General features: G+C 40.0%; 1 protein-coding gene across 1 annotated transcript; it reads left to right on the forward strand.

The window, feature by feature from the left end:
- The first annotated feature begins 23628 nt into the window (after positions 1 to 23628).
- On the forward strand, positions 23629 to 23976 carry LOC149173012 (putative glucuronosyltransferase PGSIP7). The gene has a single exon (XM_089426541.1). The coding sequence runs from the start codon at positions 23629 to 23631 to the stop codon at positions 23974 to 23976; it is 348 nt and encodes a 115-aa protein (XP_089282667.1).
- Positions 23977 to 25296: the final 1320 nt, after the last annotated feature.

A 25296-nucleotide genomic window follows, 5' to 3' on the forward strand; every position in this document is an offset into this window, starting at 1 on the left:
AATTGGATTTGATTCTATCACAAGATCGACTACTTGTTTGGTTTTACTGCCTTGGAGAGTTAAGTACTCACCTACTCCAAGACACTAGCCTAAGCTATGTTGGTGCTTCAGAGCCCTAGAAAATAAAAGTTACTAGTTCAATTTTACTTTAAGCGTTACTTTTAAGGTTGTTCTTTAAAGTCACAAGGTAATGGAAGTGAAACCAATGGTGTATAGACTCGACTCCAACCACTATAAAGATGCACCTAAGATGATCTATGCTACTTTTGCTTTTTCAATGAAAATCTTTAACTAAGAGAGTTGAGAGAATGCAATTTTTAGAGAAAACAACTTCCTTAGAAAAGACAATCAAAGAAACAATTCTCTTTTTCCTTTCAAGCACACAAACATAACCACTCTTTACTTGCACGAAAAACTCTTTTTCTTTCAAAACTTTCAAAGCTACTTGAAACAAAACTTTTTCAAAGGAGATATTTTTGTATTTTCTCTTTTCAATAAAGCATGTAAACCTACCTTTAACAAAAAACAATCTCAAAAGCTATAAAACTATGAAAACTTGACTCACAAACAAATCAAAAGAGAGATTACTCTAAATAAACCTATCAAGGCAAAAGCTCACAAAGACGATTCTAGGATGTTTTACTTGATCAAAATCAAATCAAGGGCTAGCTAATGCAGAATCAAAAGACTAGCCAAAACAAAACTCAAATCTTTTTGTTCTTTTCGTAAAATGGAATTCAAGACTTAAATAACAAGCACTTCGAAAATGGCCCAAAAGAGAACTTAATGGTAAGTTTCTTCTACAGGTAGACTTTTAGAACAGGTCTGACTTCTTAGAAAGTTGACAAAACCAGAGAAATCTAAGGCTTGACAATTCCTACTGCTAAAGTCACTACAAGACCTACTCAAAATCAAACCCTAGGGCTTACACTTCGACGAAATCCACTAAAACACTTAATGCTAATGAAACCAGTTCAGGTGAAGATTCTGGACAAGGGACTGATGAATCTGGGCAGAAAAAACTAAGAAAAAACAAAATCTAAGAGCAAAAAAGGAAAAAAGTGGAATTTTCTTAAATTTTGGCAGGGGACGCAGGCAACCCGTTAGCATAGGTGCGGGCCCGCTCTGTGCACACAGCAAAAGCGCGTCCAGGGACGCACTGTGCAGCACTCAGAGGGTGCGTCCTACTGAAAAACTCAAGAAAACTAATCCTAAGCTAACCCACCCAGAGACAAGATCACAGAGCCAAAACCAGAAAAATAAATCAATTTTCTCAAAGCAAAGTTCAAACAAAAGAAAAAACTCTTCTCATCAATGGAAACTATCCCCAGTGGAGTCGCCAATTTGTCACACGGAATCAGTCAAGGGTGCGGACACAGCTGACCTTCCTAGAAGTCTAAGACATTCTAATGAAAAACAAAACAAACTGGAGCTATCCTTCTCTAAACATACATTATGATATGAGAAATCAAGTGTTTCGTTCTTACCTCTGTCCAAACGCTGTTGTAGAAGTCCAAGCTTTGTTGATCCGGATGAGCTCCTCCCTTTCTCCAAAACCTGCAATCACCAACAGTCAAACAATTAAATAGCACCTGATTATAACATAAAACAAAGCATATTCAACACATAGACCAAGGAGTACATGAAATAACCCATTAACAACAAGTTATTGAGAAGAATGGACCAATTTGCATTAAAGGTAATCAAAAGGAACCATTACAACCTGAGCCTTGGTGTTGTGCAAGCTCCTTCCAGGGTCCACAAGAGTCTTCCTCTACTTTGACAAAGCTCACCCACTTCCAAATAGAACAAGTAAGGGTGACAATCTCTCCTCACAAGCTTCTAAATTGGAGTCCTAATTCCTGCAGCATTTACCCTTAGAAATCTATAGCTTTCAACCTTCTTCCTTCTGGCTCAATGCCTCTTTTTATAGTGCTCAAGAGGAAGTTAATCAGGTCCACCATCAATGGGATAGTCCCCTCTTTGGGTGGGATCACTCCCTTATTGATGGGATAAGTTCCTCTTTGATAGGAGTGCATGAACCATCTGGAGGCGCTCAATACTCATCCAAGAACCTTCTAGAAAGCTCTAGAAGTGACCACAAGTAAGTTTTTGAAGATAAAACTCGCGCATTTTAACCTTTTCAGAGGGACGCACCTGCCCCTTTAGATACAGAGCGTCCTTGGACGCAGAACTTATGAACAAAAGGTGCGTACCCGCAGGCAAGGCTTGAGAGAACCTGCGTACCCAGAGATAAACATGTTTTATAAAGACTTTCTCTATTTCTTGGAGTTTGATATGAATAGTAGAGGCATAAGACTTGCTCAAAAAGGGTAGTATGACTGTTGATTGAGCCATACCGACTGTAAATAGCCATGGTGACATTTTTTAGTGTAACACTCCTATCTTACAAATCACACAACACAAAGCAAGTGCCGCGCTAGGTCCTGCTTGTGCTTCCGGCCTTAATGGCATCGATCCTCCTCCTACGAGGTAATTCATGAACACAGGGCAGTGGTCCTTATCATGACCCTAACCCTTGCATTTTACCCACCACACCTCTTCGCGCACTTCTCGTCGGGTTGTCCTATCTTGTTTCAAACTCTGCATCTCAAGGCATAAGTTTTCAACTGCACGTGCATCTGCTGAACTCCCAAGTTATGATCCTGCATCAGGGTTTCATGCAGCCTCATCATGATCTCCAAGGCCTCTGCCTGAGTCGTTAACCTCTATGGTGACAGTGAATTCCTCAAATGCAGCGTTAGCGATGCTACAAACCATTCACGGTGTTGTCCATCCATTAAAGTCATATTATCTTCTCGAATCGTGCACTTCAATCTCTGATCCAAATCCCAAGGAGTCTCACCTCGTAGCATTGTGATCTCTTTGAATCCAATGATCGACTACACTTGATGGGGCTTGACCCAAGTTCAGAGTTAATTAGCCAAACAAATCCCTGTATTACTGGCCCTCTCGGCAGCAGCCTGCAGAGTGTGGACAGAGGTCTCACCCAAAGCATTATGGAGGGATGCTGGAACCAAGTTTCCACACCCTTGAGATGTCTGAGGGGTCGGTTTAGTCCAGCTGTGAATACCTTCACACAGGTCACTTCGCACGTTGTCCTGCAAGACCTTCGCGATCGGCCATAATCGCCTTCGTGCAACCCTAACCAGGGGTTGAGGTGATTTTCGCGCTACCCTAGCAGCAATCTATGCTACTTCTCCAAGTTATACCGTGGATCTTACTTATCTTCTTATAACAGTTAGTTATCTTCACATAAATAGATACTGAATCTTATATTCACTTTATCAACACATTTATATAATTTCACGCATCATATAAACAACAGAAATGCAATTTATATCAGATACATTCAATGCACAAAACAAGAAAAAGATACACAGAAATTATGTAAAACTTCTCTTTATTACTTCTCCAAAGGTTACAAACTCGACTCACCCTACGCACTCAGCTGCAGGGGTCTGCGCCGTCAGTTGTGGACTACTAGGGCTCTACGCACTCAGCTGCAGAGCCTTCTCCTACTCTATGACCTGAAGACTCGACTCTACACTTAGATAAGACTCAATTCTCCATCTATTACTTTCACTTCCCTTCCTTCTTCGGTAATTTACAACTTAGAGCCTCACTCTATTTATACAATCCCATGGTCCCCAAACAATGGGTAGATTTCTAAAGCAGAATTTACATTAAAAAAATGAGGGCCGACAACCCTATGACTCATTTACAATCTTCGCGCTCCACGCCCACAAAATGTGGAGTCCTTACATCGGATTTGGTCAAAATCTAAGCTTTAAGCCACAAAACTTGCCTTGGGGGATCCCGCACCCAACAACCACTGTTCCAGAGTTGGAGCCTTCATTTGGAATGGGGGAACCTCAGAGGCAGGAAAGTGTAGTAGAGATAGATGCCACTTCGCGAGCAATCGTTGAGGCAAAAGAAGCACTAGACTAGCCATCAGTAGAACCAGTGCATTTAACAATACAACCACCACCCGTAGAGCCAATGGAAATACCAGCAAAAACGACCAAGGTCAAAATGAATTGACTCGAGGATGAGTTAGAGGATTGTGGTCGGGGCCTGTTGGGGCCTTCATTTAATTTTAAAAAGGCTTTGACCAATTTTGGCTGACCGAAGGATGAGAAGGAAACAGGTGGCAGCAACAGTTAACTTGTGGAAGAGTCATCTGGACAACAAGGCAGGAACAGGTAGTTGCGCAAGAGTTGTGGCAAGGTGGCAACGAAAGATAAAGGCAGCCGAGTGGGTGGGAAGGTGAAATAGTAGTCGAGCAAGAACTGTCAGTTTAGGCAGCAGAAATGAATATAAAAGTAGAGGGCCAGAAAAGAAGAGAGCTTGGTTGGTTAATGGGATGGTTAGCAAGGTTGTTGGAGTTGGTGGGCATATATATGGTTGCGGTAGAAGAGTAGTAGGACACAGGAGTCCATGCGAACTGGGCCCTTGAGGTCGAGATCAAACTCATGGATCTGATCCAAGTATTCCTTGTAGTTTCTAGTGGTGAATGCCAAAGATATGTTGTAATGTTTTATTATTAAGTTAATAGAAAGAAATCTAGACTGGTTGCAAATCATGATATGTATGGATCCCCTGGTGTGATGAGTTTCTAAAAAAATGAAATGCTCCATCAAATGCATGTATTTATGTTGTTATCTATGTTTCGCGTGTAATGGATATAATTTTTTTATTGGATGATGCCTCGATGGGTGCTCCCTTTACCCCATGTTGAACCTTCCTACTTCCAGTCGTGACATGCCTTGGGCAAGACTCCTTACACTTTGGGTAAGGTGAAAATGTTGGCATTGTCCTAGACTACACCGGTCCATTGTTGGCCCTCTGTGCCCGAACCCATGGTCTTTTCCCCCTGGTGGCTCTTTCATGCCAACAGAGAGTCATTGTTGATCTTGAATAATAAGAATTCCAATCCCTTGCCTCAAGGAGGTTTCCTTAACAAGCTATTAGGTTTTACCATGTAAATTCTTGTGTCTATTTATGTGAATTAGTTTCATGTTTCATGCGAATTTTTCTTTTCTAATTGATTAATTACGGGCTCAAATTACCATCATTTACTGTGGCAAGCCTCTTTATGTGCTTCTCCAAAAACGATAATTCTAGAACTCTACTGAGATGCTCCTCTCTCTTTTTTACAGTCCAACTTCCCTTGGCATTGATAGTGTCAACAAATTCTTTCAACAGCTACACCCAAGTTCGTTCGACGACTTGGTATAATTCACATACACCCATAGCATGAGCTTGCAACCACATTGATCATCTTTCAAGAAAAATTGAACTTGACTTCCTTTTGGTTCCTTTTTGTTGAGCCTGATTGTCTTTACATAGAACACATCTTTTGTAGGAAACGATGGGCTCTTCTTCGCCTCTATACAATGGATCTACATGAAGCATGTACCACAAATATTGCCTTCAATAGGGTTTTTATTATTTAGTACACCAGGCTCTTCATACGTCCATAGACGCCATGAGCTTTGAAACCACTTGTTGGTATATTGAACCCATAATTTATTAGACAAGAAAGAAAAAATATGCACAAGAACCAGAAACTGAATGTATATACATAAACTCAAATTTAGAATGGTAAAACCCTGACAGATTGTCAAGGAAAAATCCACGGGGAAAAGGATTGGAATGCTTATTATTCAAGGTCAACAATAACTCTCCAACAATACAAAAAAACCTCTCAGACAAAAACATTTTATACAAAGACGTTGTTACAAAAAAATGCATATCGTTACGCAATTGCCTGAATGGTAAAACAAAGCTTACTTAGGCAAATTACATGTACAAAGTCTTTTAATTTTTGTCATTATTAATAAGACAGAAAATTAAAACGGATCCCTTTTCCGTCCAGCCAATTTAGAATTGGACCAAGTGTGGGAGAAAAAACATGATCCCAGTGTGATCACTCCTCTAGATCTGATAGCATAGGTGGTTTTAGTAGGCACTGAACTGGTCATGTGATGCTCCAACCATCTATACAGGCTCATATGTCCACCTTTTAGAAATAGCTGAACTCATGCTTGATTGATCACTTATGTTGCTCCTTGCCACTAATGCAGTAGAATCCCTTGTCTTCCTTCGTTCAGAATAATTTTGGAATTTCCTAATATAATTCATGATTTCCCCGTGATCATAACTACTTGATAGCTCAAATCTAATTGAAGGGAACTGCTTATGCAAAATAACATTGATTCCTTCTCTAATGAGCATTGTATTATTGCCAAGGTCCCATGTATCTTGTGATAAAAATTCTAAGAGTTGGTCCTTTGCAATATAACGATGAGTTTTCCTGATTATGCATAACAAGGTTTTTAACTATTTGTTTAGGAAACTGAGAAATGTGACTTTTAAAAAAATCTAGGAAGTCTTGAAAGCCTAAGAATGTAAAATCCTTAATTGAAAATTTTTAGTCATTTTCCTTTCTTGTTTGTTGATCTCTTGGAAGGTACCATAGAGGATATCCCACGGTTCGATTTTCATCACCATCACAACAACATTAAGTAAACCAATAGCAGGTTGTGTTCTAAAGAATGTGAAGATATTTCTTATGTGTTTTAAGCCCTTCTTATTATTCTCCATTCCAATTTCATCATTCTCTTCAAGACCTTCCAAACACTTTTCCATCACATTTATGAGTCACTCAAACTAGCCATAACAGTGCAGAACAAGCCCTATTCTTTTTATGCTTATCCTTATTATTTGATATAATATGGTCTATATTGTCCATAAAATCCTCCAACAACGTAGACTTGCACCTCTCTGTCACTGCAGGGGATGCTTTGCCTTTGAAAATATATTTTTCAAAGGAAATGCATCACATGAGAAGCCAATAGAGTCATCATGGGAAAATCTTTTCCCAATAGTGTTGGATGCAGGCTTCACTTGTCCACCAATGTGTGCTTTTGTCAAAAATAAGACTTATATTCGCATGGTTAGGAAAATTCAACCCTGTAGTAAACACAATTATTGTATTCTCAAATCTGCGTTCAACAGTAAAGTATGATTTGCACCATCTCTTCCAGACACTAGTGTAAAGGGTTTCTCTAAACTTCAACTTGAATTCAACCACAACACTAGCGTAAAGGGTTGCATTAAAAATTCCATAAACATGATGTGAAGGAAGGCAGTGCAAAATTCTATCAACAAATTTATACTCCCAAGATTCACCATAATTTTGACCTGTACATCCATGTTGTAATGTGTGTGCACAACACCCTTTGATCTAACCATTGTGCCACTCCTTTTTTTCAAAAATAAAAAACAAATTTACTTTGATTAAAAAAAGTTACATTTACATTGATTTTCTACTTTATTTTCCCATTGTCGCAATCCTATCCCTTCTGATTTTTGTCATTTGCCGCTTTATGATCTATTATCTATCTCTTCTTTCTTTCCTCTTTTTATATCGATTTTATACTTCATGTTTATTCAAAACACAAAAAAAAACTTTTTTCTATTCTCTCCACAAGTCTCATGAATCTACAAAAGAGAGTAATATATATGCAAATACATATTCAAAATCTATATACAACTAAAGGAAAGAAAACTATTATAATCCTTCGTATTTTGATGTTCCTATATCGTCGAAATGCTCCTCCTTAAAAAATAGAAAACATGATGAGGCCCAAATCAATACTGCACCTTACTTTTGATAAAAAAATTGCCACATAGTTTTGTTCTCTATAGATATGAGTGAAGGATAGATCCTCTTAAAATCCTTAATAAAAATTCGAATTTTGATTATCCAATTAAAGATCTCGGAAGACATAAAAATATTTCTCCAATTTACCTACTTAATAATCACTTTAGAGTCTCCAAAGACATCAATCTAGTCAATGGCAAACTGCTTGGCATATAAAATGACTCCCCACAAAGCTAGTAGCTATTCTCTGTTGATGCAGGAGCATCCGACTGAAAAGGCGACCGCTGGGAAATGGTTTTTATTTTTGTTGAAAAGAAAGAAAAACATTTTGAATTCTATTTTATTTTTGTTTTTATTTAAATTAAGGCTGACACAACCATTGTCCTTTAAAAATTAAAAAAGCAAGTAAAGATAAGTTTAGTTAAGAGCATGTTTAAAGAAACTGTTAGATAAATGAAAGGTAACTGAGGAACAGTTCCTCAACTGTAAGAAATTGCTAGTAATGCATTGAAAAAAGATAAACCAAAGCCCGAATAAGGGGCTGCCATCTAGAGAGAAGAGAGGACACAGAATTTGTAATTTTACAATTTTCTTGAATATCTATGAAAGCAAATGAATCTAGAACCTGTCATTAAGGAAGCCAGACAATATTTTATTTTCCTGTGCACTAATGTTTCAGACATTGTGGCAAAAGAAAAATAGTGAAATAACTCATTAAGAAGCCGAATGACATAGACAAAATCTTGTGACTGAAAGGCATCTCACATCAAGAAACCAAACAAAGGCAAAGCCAACATAGACAATACATTTTCTTTTCCTCAACAAAAAAAACCAGGTACTTTTCATTCAGCATTCAAGCACACGTGTGAAATCATTTCATTTTCAATTTAAAAGTTCATTGTACAAATTATATAATTAAAAAAACTGTGGAGGGTTCTGAAACCCACAAATACTGAAAACCACAAATTACAGGCCCATACTAGTCAAGCAAAAAGGGCATGAAACCCCGTGAAACTACACAACTACACGAAGGAAGTGAAACCCCAAGGGTCATACCCAACTACAAACATAGAAAGTAAAGGAAAGATACAGCCACGAAAAGACCCTACCCAGATTTTCCCTAAGCCTGCGAAGACTCCCAAGGACGAGGCTGTGGAGCAGCATTCCCCTGGAATGACCTGTGCACCACCACAAAAATTGGGTAGTAGTTAAGTAGGGCTAACGAGACCAATATTATAGTGAATAAATTAACCGAGAAGGAAGCGAGGATTTTCCTGGAGAAGGTCTGACTCCATGACAAAGGACAAGAGCCGAGACTCATGCCAGAGGGTTTCTCCCAACAGAAATGCCATAAGAGAGATTTTCCTGCTCACCAAGGAGCCAGAGGGTTAGAGACATAAAAAGGAAATGCAAAAATGAAACCGGAACAAGAAATTACTTGAGATCGAGTTTGTTGAGCCGTGCAGTGTACTAGCAAGGAAAGAACCTGTGGTTACATAGAGCCAGATCATCACCAAACCAAACATCAAGAAAACAATCATCACAAATAGAGTAGAGACAGAGCATGAGTTGGGTGATAGAGATGAAACAACTTGCAGGTGGAAAAATGATCTAAAAACCTCCAAGAACCAGCAAAGTAAACCACCACAGGGAGCAAGCGAAGGCACAACACTTACCAACCATCACAAGAACCAATCGAAGGCACATCGCACCCACAGAGCCGAACCAAACCACGGAAAATGCAAGAATGAATTCCAAATACCCTCTACAGGTGTGATAGACCGTGTTTACAAACCCAAGGCCAGTATGAAGGGAAAGCCAAAAACATAAATTGCATTAAAACCTCACACCAAAACCCTTCCACTGTTTAATTTGAAAAACAATAAGAGTTAAACGGTCATTGCTACGTGTCCCTTCTCGGGATTTCCACCAATTTTTGGTATCAGAGTAGTTTGTTCCTTTCTCTCAGTAAAGATGGAGGTTGGAAGAAGTGGTCAAGGTAGAGCCATCAGAAGAGTAGCAGATGAAGGGTTACGAGAAGAAATTAGGACTTTAACTACATGTTTGGAAGTAGTGGAAGCAGGAAGGCGTAGAGATTCAGAAGGTGGGAATGACAATGCGGAGGAAAGCACAACCACAATGGATGGGTTAGATGAAGAAGGACCAGAGATTAAACTATTCAGGTCAGTTTTGTTGGCTTGTATCAAGCCAAGACCGGAGCTCTCTAATTATGATGGCAGTTTGTCCATAGAGGAATTGTTAGACTAGATAAGTGAGCTAGATAAATATTTTGAATATGAAGAAATCATCGAAGACAAGAAGATCAATTTTGTTGTCACCAAGTTGAAGGGACATGCAGCACTATGGTGGGAAAATGTATAGGCAGAAAGGAGGAGATTGAACAAACCATTGATTAAAAAATGGGACAGGATTACCAAATTGCCCTTTATAGACAAGTACAGAACCTGAGGAAAAGAATGATGACCATAAAGGAATATACTGAAGAATTTTATAAAGTAAACCTGAGAACTGGTTATGTTGAAGATACCCCTGAAAAGACATCGAGGTTTGTAAATGGTCTATGGATGGAGATTCTAGATGAAATTAGTATTCTTTCCCCTAAGACCATAGAGGAAGCCTATCAGAGTGCTTTGAAGGTGGAGGAAAATATTGCTAGGAAACAGAATGCCAGAAGAGGACGTGGTTCTGGCAGAGGTAGGGGACAATCCTTTGGCAGAGGTAGAACTACCAACAACAATGAAGAGGGTAGTAGTTCGAAGACTTTGGGACAGGCTGAAAGGGAAGGTAAAACCAGAGGAGGAAGTTCATACCAGTGAGGAAGAGGTAATGGCAGAGGCAGAGGAAATGCCTATCAGTGTTACAAGTGTCACAAGTGGGGACACAGGTCCTTCGAATGTCCTGAAAATGAACAAACTGGAGAGAAGGGAGCATATGTTTCTCAGCACGATGAAGCGGAGACATGACCACAGGAGGTGGAAAATATGCCTGAAACCGGGGAAGCCTTGGTGTGGAACAAGGTATTATTGAAACCAACTAAGGAAGTTGTTGATCAGACACAGAGGAAAGCATTGTCCCGGACTGTGTGCAAGTCGCATGGGAAATGCTGCAAATTAATCATAGACAGTGGAAGTACTGATAATCTAGTGGCTACTGAAATGGTGTGGAAATTGAGTTTGAAGAAGTTGAAGCACCCAACTCCATATAGGGTGTCTTGGTTGCAGAAAGGTCACCAACTGTTGGTTGATGAGCAGTGCGAAGTAGAGTTTCATATTGGCAAGTACAAGGACAAGGTGACTTGTGATATCATGCCTATGGATGTGTGCCATATTCTATTGGGAAGACCATGGCAGTATGATAGGAAGGTCATCCATGATAGGGAAACAAATTGTTACAAGTTTGTTAAATATTGGATAAAGCATACGCTAGTGCCCATGAAGGAAGAGGATGTTGCAGAAACTAGTGGGACAAAAGCATTACTGTTAGGTGGAAAAGAGTTTCTACAATAGATGGAGGATGATGAGGTAAAATATGTAGTTTTGTGAAGGTCAAAACCAGTATTGATCCATACTGAAATCACTGACTTACCTAAAGAGATACAGGGCATGCTGCATGATTTTAGTGATATTGTGGTAGACGATCTATCGGAAAAATTACCACTAAAGCGAAGCATTAGTCACCATATTGATTTTATTCCAGAAGCCAATTTTCCAAACAAAGCTGCTTACTGGATGAGTCCGAAGGACAATGAAGAAATCAGGAAGTAGGTGCAGTAGTTGTTGGATAAAGGACTGATTCGGGAAATTTTAAGCCCTTGTGCAGTTCTGACTGTTTTAGCTCCTAAGAAAGGAGGTGAGTGGCAAATGTGCACTGATTCTTGGGCAATTAACAAAATCACTATCAGGTACAGGTTTTCTTTACCTCGGATGGATGATATGATGGATTGTTTGAGTGGAGCAGCGTACTTTTCAAAGATAGACTTGAAAGGCAACTACCACCAAATTAGGATTCGAGAAGGTGACAAGTGGAAGATAGCTTTCAAGACTAACGAAGGCTTATATGAATGGTTGGTTATGCCATTTGGATTGAGCAATGCCCCCAGCACGTTCATGTGTTTGATGAACGAGATGCTGAAGGAATTCATTGGAAAATTTGTGATTATATATCTGGATGATATACTTATATTTAGCAAGACGAAGGAAGAGAATTTTCAACATGTGAGGTATGTATTGGAAAAATTGCAGCAAAATAGATTACTGATAAATTTGAAGAATTGTTCTTTTTTCAAAAAAGAATTAATTTATTTGGGATTTGTGATTTCTGAGAATGAACTAAAAATGGATCTGGAAAAGGTTGTAGCCATAGTTAGTTGGTCGTCTCCCAAAAGTTTGTTTGAGGTATGGAGTTTTCATGGATTGGCGAGTTTTTATCGAAAGTTTATTAAAAAAATTCAGTGGGATTTGTGCACCCATGGTGGACACCATTAAGAAGGCAAATCAGCGTTTTCATTGGACAAAATCGGCAGAGAAAAGTTTTCAGCTACTCAAAAGAAAGATTACTGAAAAACCAATTTTGAGATTACTAGACTTTAACAAACTTTTTCAAGTTCGTTGTGATGCCAGTGGAATAGCCATTGGTGTAGTACTCAGCCAAGAAGACAAGCCAGTAGCCTATTTCAGTGAGAAACTAAATGAAAGTAGGCAGAAGTACACGTCTTATGACAAAGAATTTTATGTAGTGGTTCAAGCGCTAAAGCATTGGAGACATTATCTATTGGCCAATGAATTTGTCTTATTTTCAGACAATTTTGCATTACAGTATATTATGCAGCAGCATAAGCTGAACCATAAACATGCGAAGTGGGTGGAGTACCTGCAGAGTTTTACATTTGTGTTGAAACACATCAGCAGTTAAGCCAACAAAGTGGAAGATGCATTAAGCCAGAGGAATTTGATCCTACAGGAAAGTACGATACAATTATTAGGATTCAAACATCTTAAGGACTTGTATGAAACAGATGCAGATTTTAAGGAGCCTATGAAGCTTGCCAAAATCCATTGTTGAGAGATAACAGTTCATGGTTGGAATATAATATGCAAGAAGGGTTGTTGTTCAAAGGAGGGAAACTGTGTATTCTGAAATTTTCTATGAGAGAGAACTTAATCTAGAAAAATCATAATGGAGGTTTAGCTGGGCATTTTGGCATAGACAAGACATTAGATCAGTTGAGCCACTTTTACTATTGGCTGAAGACACATAGAGATGTACAGAGGTTTGTGACTAGATGCAAAGTGTGTCAGCTTGCAAAGGGACATAGCCAGAACACAGGGTTGTATACGCCCTTACCTATTCCAAGCAGACCATGGGACTCAGTCAGTTTAGACTTTGTCTTAGGTCTACCGAAGACACAACGGGGATTCAATTCCATCATGGTGGTGGTGGATCGTTTCACCAAAATGGCACATTTCATTCCGTACAGGAAAGCCAGTGATGCCACACATGTAGCACATTTGTTCTTCACAGAGATAGTCAGATTACATGGCTTGCCGAAGTCTATTATTTCCAACTGAGACGTTAATTTTATAGGTCATTTTTGGCGGACCTTATGGAAAAAATTAGACACCAAACTGAACTTTAGCTCAGCTTATCATCCGCAGACCGACGGCCAAACCGAAGTGGTGAACCGAAGTCTGGGAAATCTATTAAGGAGTTTGGTTGGAGAAAATTCTCAACAACAGGATTGTGTGCTTGCACAAGAGGAATTTTCTTATAATAATTCACCCAACAGAAGCACGGGCAATAGTCCTTTCCAGATCTTATATGAAATGCAACCACTTGGAGTACATGAGTTGTGGTATTTGGGTCAGTTGGAGTGCAGGAGTGCTAATGGTGAAGATTTCGCAAAGGCAATCAGCGATCTTCATGAACAGGTGAAATTAAAATTACAAGACAACAGCCAAAGATACAAACAGAAAGCAGATTTGAAAAGGCGAGAGGTACAATTCAATGTAGGGGACCTGGTATTAGCACACCTACACAAGGAGAGGTTCCCTAAAGGCGAATGCAAGAAGTTAAAATGGAAGAAAATTAGGCCTTGTAAGATTCTTTGAAAATTTTCTGCGAACGCTTATGAATTGCAGTTACCCCCAGGTATAGGAACCTCACCCTTTTTTAATGTGGAAAATCTGTACCCATACATTGCGGCAAATGAAGAAGACAGTTCAGAAAGAAGAACACAGGACACCCAGAATGAGAATGACTCGTGGATTAGGAAGATGCCCCCAGCAAAGCCTTTAGAGATCAAACAAATCCTAGACACCGAGGTGGCCAGACGAACTCAAAGAAAAGAATAATGCGGTACCTAGTCAAGTGGAAGGGCCATCCTATTGAAGATAGTTCTTGGTTAGACGTTGGACAAATAAAAAGCATCAGGTACTCTATTTAAGACCTCATGGACAGGTGCCATGAGTTTAATTTACCCCGGGAGCCTAATGCAGGAGCATCCGACTGAAAAGGCGACAACTAGGAAATGTTTTTTATTTTTGCTGAAAAGAAAGAAAAACATTTTGAATTCTGTTTTATTTATTTTTTATTTAAATTAAGGCTAACACAACCATTGTTCTCTAAAAATTAGACAAGCAAGTAAAGATAGGTTTAGTTAAGATCATGTTTAAAGAAACTGTTAGATAACTGAAAGGTAACTGAGGCACAGTTCCTCAACTGTAAGAAACTACTAGTAATGCATTGAAAAAGAAAAACCAAAGCCTGATTAAGGGGCTGCCATCCAGAGAGAAGAGAGGACACAAAATTTGTAATTTTACAATTTTCTTGAATATCTATGAAAGCAAATGAATCTAGAACCTGTCATTAAGGAAGCAAGACAATTTTTTATTTTCCTGTGCATTAATGTTTCAAACATTGTGGTGAAAGCAAAATAGTGAAATAACTCATTAAGAAGCCGAATGACATCGACAAAATCTTGTGACTGAAAGGCATCTCAGACCAGGAAACCAGACAAAGGCAAAGCCAACATAGACAATACATTTTCCTTTCCTCAACAAAAAAAAACCAAGTACTTTTCATTCAGCATTCAAGCACACCTCTGCATTCATTTCATTTTCAATTTAACAGTTCATTGTACAAATTATATAATCCAAAAACCGTGGAGGGTTCCGAAACCCACGAAGACCGAAAACCACAAATTACAGGCCCAGACTAGTCAAGCAAAAAGGGCATGAAAACCCCTGAAACTACACAAATACATGGAGGAAGTGAAACCCCAAGGGTCATACCCAACTAAAAATAGAGAAAGTAAAGGAAAGATACAGCCATGGAAAGACCCTACCTAGATTTTCCCTAAGCTTATGAAGACTCCCAAGGACGAGGTTGTGGAGCAGCGCTCCCCTAGAATGACCAGCACACCACCACGAAAACCGGGCAGCAGTTAAGTAGGGCCAATGAGACCAATAATACAGTGAACAAATTAACTGAGAACGGAGTGGGGATTTACCTGGAGAAGGTCTGACTCTGCGACAGAGGACGAGAGCCGAGACTCACACCAGAGGGTTTCTCCCAACAGAAACACCATAAGAGAGATTTTCTTGCTCACCAAGAAGCCAGAGGGTTAGAGACATAAAAAGGAAATGCGGAAATGAAACCAGAATAAGAAATTACCTAAGATCGAGTTTGTTGAGCTGTCCAGTGTAGTTGTAGGGAAAGAACCTGATTAGGAACTCAGGGCCAAGTGTCGTAAAATGCTCAAAAATGAAAGTGCTCAGAACTAGTTCAAACTTGAACGACCGGATAGAGCTCATCTTATTGATTCTAGCACCATGAACGGTTCAGAAAATGATCACCGTATGAGAAATTTATGCCAAAAAGAAGAATTGCCCAATAACATTGAAATTTTGAATTTTTCAAAAAAAAATTAAAATAGAATATTCTTTGGAATATTTTGTTTTGGGAAACAAATGGAAGGCTGCCACGTGGCAGGTCCAGAGGCCGCCATGTGGCCCAAGTGACATCATCATGACATCAGAAAAGTTTTTTGGCATACGTTAAAAGGTTGGCAATGGAGAGGTTTGAACATGCAACTTGCCTTATAACACTCCCACACTTTACCGTTGAACCATAAACACCAGACCTTTTAAATTTGCGGAACAAACTGAGGTTACAGTTTGAATTTTGTTAAGGGCGGGGCCCAAGGGGGCCAGCCCCATGCATATGACCATAGAGCCCAGAACCATGAACCTATTCCCTAAACCGCGCAGATGTAATGGTTATACACAATATGTGGTCACATTTCATAGTTCGATGGGGTTTGCATTAAACCAAATGAACAATTAACCAAAGTTCTGGCGTGAAACCCAAGGTAAAACCGCCGACAATCACTCCCGTTCACATGCACGGGTAACACAGCAGCTAAGGCGCGGTTATGACTGGCAGAGAAAATGGCGGAGAGCGCCAAGTTTGGGCGGGCCCACCATATTTGGCGGCCCTAACTGGCCCCAACTAAAGTTAGCTAAAGTCTTTCTAGGACAAACTGGCAGTTGGGAGTAAATGGCCATAAATTTGGCTAGGAAAGTCCTTTTTGGACGAATTTATTTATTTATTTTGGGTCTCTTTGACCTTATGAAGCCATTTGCATAGGCTTCACAGTGATCTGAGGTCATTTGAAGGTGATTTTGCTTCGTGGAAGTTCCAAGAGACACTAGAGCGAAATCAGTTTGGGAGATGCATTGGGAAGTGTGCAGCCAGTGAATGTGAAATGAAGGTCATTCCTAAAGGTTTTCAGCATTCTTAATCCATTTCTACAGCTTGTTTCTCCTGTTGAGGCATTCTTCTCATTGTTTAGCATCAGGGAAGCTTTCAGGGCCACTAGGGACATTTCAGTGATTGAGCTGTGCTAGGCTAGGTTCATCTGTTTGAGGTGAAACAAAAGCCTATTTCTGTTGTAAGGAACCTTATGAATCCAAATAAGGTGTTTTTAGAAGCATTTGGAGACTTCTAAAGGCCGAGATGCTGAAGAGAAGTTTCAGGTAGCCCAGAGCCATCCATGGGAGAAGGCCTAGATTGGGGATGCAGTGCTCATTTTGAGCAAATGAACAGTCATTTGTTTATGTCAGATATGTGCTAGAGATAGTAGCAGAGGTTTCATAGACATTTGAAGCATTCTGAAGGAGTTTGTGCCCTTAAGAAGCTCAAGGAAGCTTAGTGCATCTACTGAAGGAATCAAGTCCAAGGGAGCCAAGATCTGCCTGCACAAAGTGGATAGCCATGATAGGGATTTATATGGTTTTTCTAAACCCATAGGTTCAATTAGTAACCTTTTGGAGTTGAGTGTGGAACTTGTAAAATAATTCAAGCCATAATCCCAAAGAGCCAAGTCTAGTTGACTGGAGCTCATAGGAGACGTAGCCCACGAGATTGGGGTGAAATCCTTATTAAATTTTCTGTTATGTGTGATGTTTATTTGCTGCCTTATATGTATGATATATATGTTTAATATCAACTGAAACAAATCAATTTAAAACACATAAACAGAAGAAAATACATACACCTCTTCAAGCTAAGATTCCGCATAATGTCAAGTTCAAGCAAGGTCTTGTTTTTAATTGAATTTGAGTGTTTACTTTTTATTTCTTTAGGAAGAGTTTGTAGAGGGCCAGGTAGCTTTTGGATCTCATCCTCTCTTTAGAGGTGACATATCCAGTAAATGCCCCTACAGTCAATCTCTGTATTAGAAATAAGAAGTGCACATATTTGCATATTTAAACTTGGAGTATTTGTGCACTCATTTACATAAATGGAAATGGATACCTTGCACCCTTAAACAAGTACATTCCATTTTCAGATCAGGTTGGTATCAGAGCACTTGGTTTGCTTGATTGACATCACAGTAGCTTGATTGTATAGCTTGAAAGGTGTTTTAAGCAGTGTTGAAGATTTGCTGCTTTACTATTTTGCAAATTACATGTTGCTTGAGTTTGCTGAAGTTTGGGGATAGCCATTGATTAGCTAAGTATTGGAGAAGAAAAAAAGGAATAGCAGATATTTTCCTTACCCGAAAGGACCTCAAAATCACAACAAGATTTTCACATGATTTGTGTATTGTTGGTTTCTTGAATGTGATGGTTGTAAAGACATTTGGGTGAAAAGCTTTGTCATTTGTTTTGAAAAGCTTTAAGAACATTGTGGAAGTTAATTGGTTCATTGATATTATAATGAAAACTTCAACAAGTGAAGATTTCTCCTTCACAAGGTTCTTCGATGAGGACATGAAGCGTGAATTCCTTATCTTGAAGTATATGGTGCAGATCCTGTTTGAGGATAGAAGAGAAAGCACAATGCTTCATGAGAAATTGTTGGCCATGAAGTAGGAGAAGGAAGAAATTCTTCAAAGATTGCATGATATGGAGTTGCAACTTTAGCAAGCCCAAGAGGCTTTGACCAAGAGCATGTGTGAGAAAGAGGTAATCCATTCTGATTTGTCTTCAGTTTCCTCTTTAGAAAGATGTGTAGGATCTTTTGAAAAGCATACAAGGGGAATAGGATCCAAGCTCATGATTAAGATGGGTTATGAAGGCAAAGGATTAGGAAAGCATGCACAGGGCATGATTGAACCCATTTCTGTTGAGGAACGATCCAAGAATCTTGGACTAGGTTATGTGCAATCTAATGGCAAAAACTCAAAAGCCATGAAGGCATATGAGGTTAATTCAAAGAGAACTTTTGTTTCAAGTTCCATGAGGCAAATATGTCAAATTTGTTTCAATGATGATTTCCATTGTTTTAAGCCTTTGTTGCAGCAAGAAGATGGTGGACATGTAGCTTATGGCAAGCATGCAATGTTAGGCAGTTTTCAAGACAAGAACGATGATGTTAGTATGCAATTGAAAGCTGAAGCCTCTACTAGTTCATCTCCTCATGGAGGCAAAAAGGATGAACATGCAAAGAAGAATAAGAGGTATAAATCTACTCATGATCGATTTGATTGTGTTTCTACAAGGCATGAAAAATTTACATGCTTTCATGGAAGAAAGTTTCCTTGTACATATTGTGGTCAATTTAATCATCATGTTTCAAGATGTTGGATGAGGAAGAAAGCATACATGGAACAGATGAAGCAAAGACTACCTTCAAAGAAGGTGCATAAGATTTTCACTTTCTGCCAAAAGAAGGGACATGTTGTCTCTCATTGTTGGACTTTACATCCAACTCGTCGTCCCACACACATGCAGCAAGAGGAGAAGAAGATTGGCAAAGGTGGAACCACGGATTCCATTATTGATGTGGAAAGGGAAGTTTCACATGAGGAAAAGTTGCAGCAAAAAAAATCACCATTGAAGTGGCTTGGTAAGAAGTGGATGGACTTCTTGACACAGTAAGACGTACTCCTTTTGTACATACAAACGTTGGATGTATGCATGTTTTGTTTTGTTGTTGCAAAATCTCGCCATGGAGCAATGTTTTCATTTCAGCTCTTGTCACCCACATGTTGTTTATTGGGTTGATGTACCTGTTGGTCTTAGAAAAGAAGAGTTGAAGTTACACTTGTACATAGATGTTGTAGGTGTATTTTTCGAACTGTATATAGTTCATTGTACATGATACATGCATAGGTGTTTGTAAATGTATCTTGTTGTTGGTCGACTAGTGTCGCTTGTGAGCACACTTTTACATTGTCGATTGTGTCACACATTGCTTATCGACTTGTGTCGATTGTGTCGCACTTTGATTATCGACTTGTGTCGATTGTGGTGCACATGTTTTGTCGACTTGTGCTAGTTGTGTACACACTTGCTATGTTCATGGTTGAGTCCATTGTTTAGTATATTTCAAGACAAGTTGTTATTGATGATTGTCTTGTTGCACAAGTACCTTTGGTGTCATTTGGTGCAGGGAAAGAATTTGGTGCAAAGTAGTGCACAATTCTATGAGTTGGAAAAGCATGCAAGCAAAGAGGGCTTGAATATCAGCAAGTTTCATTGTTGATTTCTGCAAATTTTCAGTTTTTCTGGCGAGCAAGCTTGGTTGGGATTCAACAAGTACTTGGCTTATGCAGCAACATTCGTCATGACAACAGTTGATAAGGCAGAACATTTTGGCATCAGTATGTTCATTTGGCTGAACAGAAGAGGATGTTTGTGTTCTTTCAAATGCTGTACAGTTCAGTTCAAAGATTTAGTAAGCTTTTGGGGACCAAAAGCCTTCTCATTTGGGAGGTGTGATTAGGAGCTCAGGACCAAGTGTCGTAAAATGCTCAAAAATAAAATTGCTCAGAACTAGTTCAAACCTAAACGACTGGATAGAGCTCGTCTTTCTGATTCCAGCACCACAAACGGTTCGGAAAACGGTCGTCGTATGAGAAAGTTATGCGAAAAAGAAGAATTGCCCAATAACATTGAAATTTTGAATTTTTCAGAAAAAATTAAAATAGAATATTCTTTGGAATATTTTGTTTTGGGCAAAAAATGGCAGGCTGCCACGTGATAGGACCGGAGACTGCCACGTGGCCCAAGTGACATCATCATGATGTCAGCAAACTTTTTTGGCATATGTTAAAAGGTTGGCAGCGGAGAGGTTTGAACACGGAACCTGCCTAATAACACTCCCACACTTTACCATTGAACCATCAACATCAAACATTTTAAAGTTGTGGAACAAAATGAGGTTACGGTTTGAATTTGTTAAGGGCGGGGCCCAATGGGGCCAGCCCCCATGCATATGACCACAAAGTCTAGAACCGTTGGCCTATTCCCTAAACCGTGCAGATGTAACTGTTATACACGATACGTGGTCACATTTCATAGTTCGGCGGGGTTTGCATTAAACCAAACGAACAATTAACCAAAGTTCTGGCGTGAAACTCGAGGTAAAACCACCGACAACCTCTCCCGTTCACATGCGCGGGTAAGACAGCAGTTAAGGCGCGGTTATGCCTGGCGGAGAAAATGGTGAAGATCACCAAATTTGGGCGGGCCCGCCATATTTGGCGGCCCTAACTAGCCCCAACTAAAGTTAGCTAGAGTCTTTCTAGGACACATTGGTAGTTGGGAGTAAATACCCATAACTTTAGATAGGAAAGTCCTTTTTGGACCATTTTTTTTTATTTTAGGTCTCTTCGACCTTCTGAAGCCATTGGAATAGGTTTCACAACAATTTGGGGTCATTTGCAGGTGATTTTGCTTCGTGGAAGTTCCAGGAGCCACTAGAGCCAAATCAGTTTAGGAGCTGCATTGGGAAGTGTGCAACTAGTGAATGTGAAACGATGGTCATTCCTGAAGATTTTCAGCATTCTGAATCCATTTCTACAACTCGTTTTTCCTTTTGAGGCATTCTTCTCATTGTTTAGCTTCAGGGAAGCTTTCAGGGCCACTAGGGCCATTTCAATGATTGAGCTGTGCTAGGCTAGGTTCATCTGTTTGAGGTGAAACAAAAGCCTATTTCTGTTGTAAGGAACCTTTTGAATCCAACGAAGGTGTTTTCAGAAGCATTTTGAGACTTATAAGGGCCGAGATGCTGAAGAGAAGTTTCAGGCAGCCTAAAGCCATCCATGGGAGAAGGCCTAGATTGGGGATGTAATGCTCATTTTGAGCAAATGAACAATCATTTTTTTTATGTCAGATATGTGCTGGAGACAGTAGCAGAGGTTTTAGAGACATTTGAAGCATGCTGAAGGAGTTTATGCCATTAAGAAGCTCAGGGAAGCTTAGTGCACCTACTGAAGGAATCAAGTCCAAGGGAGCCTAGATCTACCTGCACAAAGTGGACAGCCATGACAGGGATGTATATGGTTTTTCTAAACCCATAGGCTTAGTTAGTATAAACCGAAAGCATAAATCGCATTAAAACGTCACACCAAAACCCTGCCACTGTTCAATTCGAAAAACGATAAGAGTTAAATCGTCATTGCTACATGTCCCTCCTCGGGACTGCCACGATTTTTGTTTGAATGAACACCACTATATCATTTAAAGTGAAAGAAATCTCCAAGCTTCAATACCATAAATGCCATGTGCCACATACCTCGAAAGTGAAGTCTTGTCAAAAACACTACATGATATTTGGCCTAAATATCCTTAAAAAAAAAAACAACTTCCCTTTTATAGGACTTGTCTCCCCAAAAAAATAAGCCAAAACCTTTATACAAATATCCTTCACATTTGGCTCAAAGTTTTCGAAAATCTAAGCATTTTCCATATACCCCACATGATATAGAAAAGCAAGGCATTGTATTCATAAAACTCAATCTTGAGTAGCTTTATCAAGATCGGAAGCAAATTGTGCAAAAGAACCCGTGTATATAATTAATGTGATTTGATGGCTTTCCATTAAAACAACATTTTCAACCTTTGACAACACTTCTTTAAACAAGTCGCCTAAAGATTCTTCCTCTATATCTTTAGTTTCAGATGCATCAACATTTAATGGAATATTTGAAACCAAAGGAAGGAGATAACAATGTGTATAATAGCTTTTTGGGATTTTCTATAGAAGCCCTAGATACTCCCCTGTAACCAAAATCGCGGACATACCCTGGGTATTTCGTTGCCTTGATCAAAAACTATAGTCGTGCTATTAAGTAATGCAAGTAATGCAGTGGACTGATTTTGATTTCCATCATCAACTAACAACAATTCTGCAACATTTATGGCTGGAAATGTTGAGTTACCTTAGTTGGAAATAATTAATTCCTACTTGTCTATGGTTGTAATTTTCTATTTGAGGAGTTTGTTCCTACATAATAGGAATAAGCTAGAATATAGTTTCCCCTAGTTTAGTGTGTGGTTGAGAGAATCTCTCAACCACGCTACTGTACGTCTAAGATAGCATTCCTATCTTAAGACTATTGATTGTATAAATATGTGTGTAATTTCCTCATTCGATAATTAATAGAATATATTATTGCTGTGTGTTATTTTATCTTGGTATTACTGCCTGAGGGCCCAGCCCCTCGTGGGCTTGGCTGCTCCTGGGCTGAAGAGAATAAAAGTTTTGTGAGTATTTGTTTGTCCATCATCCGCTGTCTGAGACCTGTGGCTGTGTTGAGCGAATAGGCAGACTTGCGGCGAAGAAGGATTTGTTTGCCTCCATTTGATTATCCGGAGTTTTGGTTTTCTGGCGTAAAAAATAACCGTAGCGGAGAAATCAACCCCTTACGAAACTCTCATCGATTTGGTTTTAATGGAAGCGACGAATTGTCTGTAATCGGATGGATGATTTACCTTCAGTTTGCATCGGAAGCAGAGAAATCGAAGTGAGGGGAACCAATTGAATGTTCTGAATTGTTAATTGCTGTAATGGCCAGGGTTTTGCGGGCTTTGTTGGCAGTGGTTCCTTCATGAGGGAGGCCGAGTAAGTGTGGCTGCATCAGTGTAGAGCGTGTGCGGCCCTCCTCACAGCGGAGTCTAAGCTCCTCGTCACATTAATGGCCAGCCACGATTTTGGTGGCGCCGGATCTACAGAAGCCGAGACTCGGCGTGCGCTTACGGTTGGTGATGGTGGAGGTTTAATCCGACAAAGTAATTGCTGGTTTTGATGAATCCAATCTCCATCACATATGGATAAAGGTGGTGGCGATGCTGAACTCCCTGGAACGTAACAACAGACCCGAAAATATGTGCTGGAGGATATGGCACCTGGCACGTCGACATAAATAGATCAAGCTAGACGATGCGCAAAGGTTGGCCAAGAGGTGTATCAAGCACGAGCAAAGGCGGAGGAGAAGCTGGAGTAGTGCCTCAGATATGAAGTTGTAACCGCTCATCCCTGGAAAGCACAGTGGCGGTGTAGTGAACTCGACGTGAAATAGATCTCTGTTTGCAAATATGCTTGAGGAGGCCAATTATGAAGGCTGAATCACTGCTCAGAGGTTGTGCGAATCTTTGTTCCTGGTGTAGCAGAGTTTGAGTGTAATGTTTCGGTCCCTTCGAAGGCTCAATGTGGATGCAGACCTTGCTGTAATTGCATCCAGAGATGTTCCATCTTCATGGATCAAGATACTAAATAGAGATGGAGCCAAGGTAGTCACAGTAGACAACCTGGACAATCCATACAAAGACCAGCCCAATTTCGACAAGCGTTTTGCTCTCACACTTAACAAACTATACGCATGGGATCTCGTCCAGTATGAGCGTGTTGTCATGCTCGATGCAGACAATCTGTTTCTGCAGAAAACCGATGAGCTCTTGCAGTGTGGCCAGCTCTGTGCCGCATTCATTAACCCCTGCATTTTTCACACCGGGCAGAATTCGGTCCAGTAGGGGGTATACCACAGGTGGAAGAGGTGAAATGGGATCCCATGTCTCTGCCTCCGTCTCTCCATTTGATCGGCCGCGCCGCGGGGTCGCAGGAGCTGGATTTCGTCGTGCTCTGCTGCCCTATGCCACGCTCCATTCCTCCGGATGCTTACCGGTGGTCTCTACAAAATTCTTGAGAGAATAATACTTCACTACTCTGCCACAGAGGTTATCGAATCGGGCGTCTGTGACGAGCAGGGGCGCCTTGTGGGATGCATTGCAGAGGGAAAAATCCATCAAATGCACGGCCTGGCAGATGTACATAATAATTGGGACGGTTTCCCCGTATGGATGGCAGAAGCACCCGGTTCTTCTGGCACAGGAATGGAGAATATTGTTGTTAACGAATGCAAGAGTGAGATCCAAGCAGGTGATAGCAGATCGGTTGAACAGGTGGACTGGTTATGTTGGCAGAGGATTGGCGGTGTTGTTTCTGTGTTACTGGAGTGGAAACCCAGCGTGGAGAAGATTGTTGGGTCCAGAACACTGCAGGATTGGAGGAGATCGGGCCAGTGGTGTGTGCCGAGCAGGCGGCCAATTGCAGATCGCTGGTTATGATTCATGACATTTCCGGACTCTAAATAGTTGCTGTTTGGGAAATAATCATCTTTGGGCAGAGATAGAGAAATTAAATTTGAAGAGTGTATGTTGTATTTTCTTGGAATCATGTTTAAATATTATTGAGCCTTATTAAGCCTAGCTAACTCAATGCAGGAAAAGTTATTTTGTTAGAATTTGCAACTCTAATGAATGACAGGTTAAGCATGGAGTTCCAAGAAGTTATTTGACAAAGATGCCCAAGATGTGAACAATGAACAGATGAGGTAATGAAGCAGCGACAACATTTATGATGGACAACAAAATAGATGTTTGTTTGAATTAGTGTGGTTTGTGGAATAGACTCCCTAGCATGTTATTGTAATAGTCATTGTATGTACCCAGAAACTCCAAAATGTGGAATCAGATGTAAGATTTTTAAAGGCATCTAAAAGTTCGTGGTGATCTTAAAACCACTTTGTAATGGTTTATGGTTAGCCTGAAACCATCTTTTGTCACTGTAAAGTGATGGTTGGTGGTGAGCCAGAAACCATCTATATAGTCTTTGTGACTGAAGTGCCTTTGTGGCTGAATCGCCTATGTGGCTTGAGGTGCCTTTGTGGCTAGAATCGTGGATGTCAATGCGTTGTTTGACAAGTTGAGCGAATCTTTTGCCTTTGTGGCTGTGTGTACATGAGAGCTTTGTGCTCAATTGAGCAGGTGGACTGCAGAACACCTGGCTCAGAC

The sequence above is a fragment of the Pinus tabuliformis genome, chromosome 4_2, assembly GCF_031772625.1.
Source record: "Pinus tabuliformis cultivar Carrire ecotype Pingquan chromosome 4_2, CPIR1, whole genome shotgun sequence".
Lineage (NCBI taxonomy): Eukaryota > Viridiplantae > Streptophyta > Pinopsida > Pinales > Pinaceae > Pinus > Pinus tabuliformis.

Excerpts from the sequence above, each read along its gene's own strand:
- LOC149173012 (XM_089426541.1), top strand. The coding sequence starts at position 23,629 with ATGTTTCGGTCCCTTCGAAGGCTCAATGTGGATGCAGACCTTGCTGTA.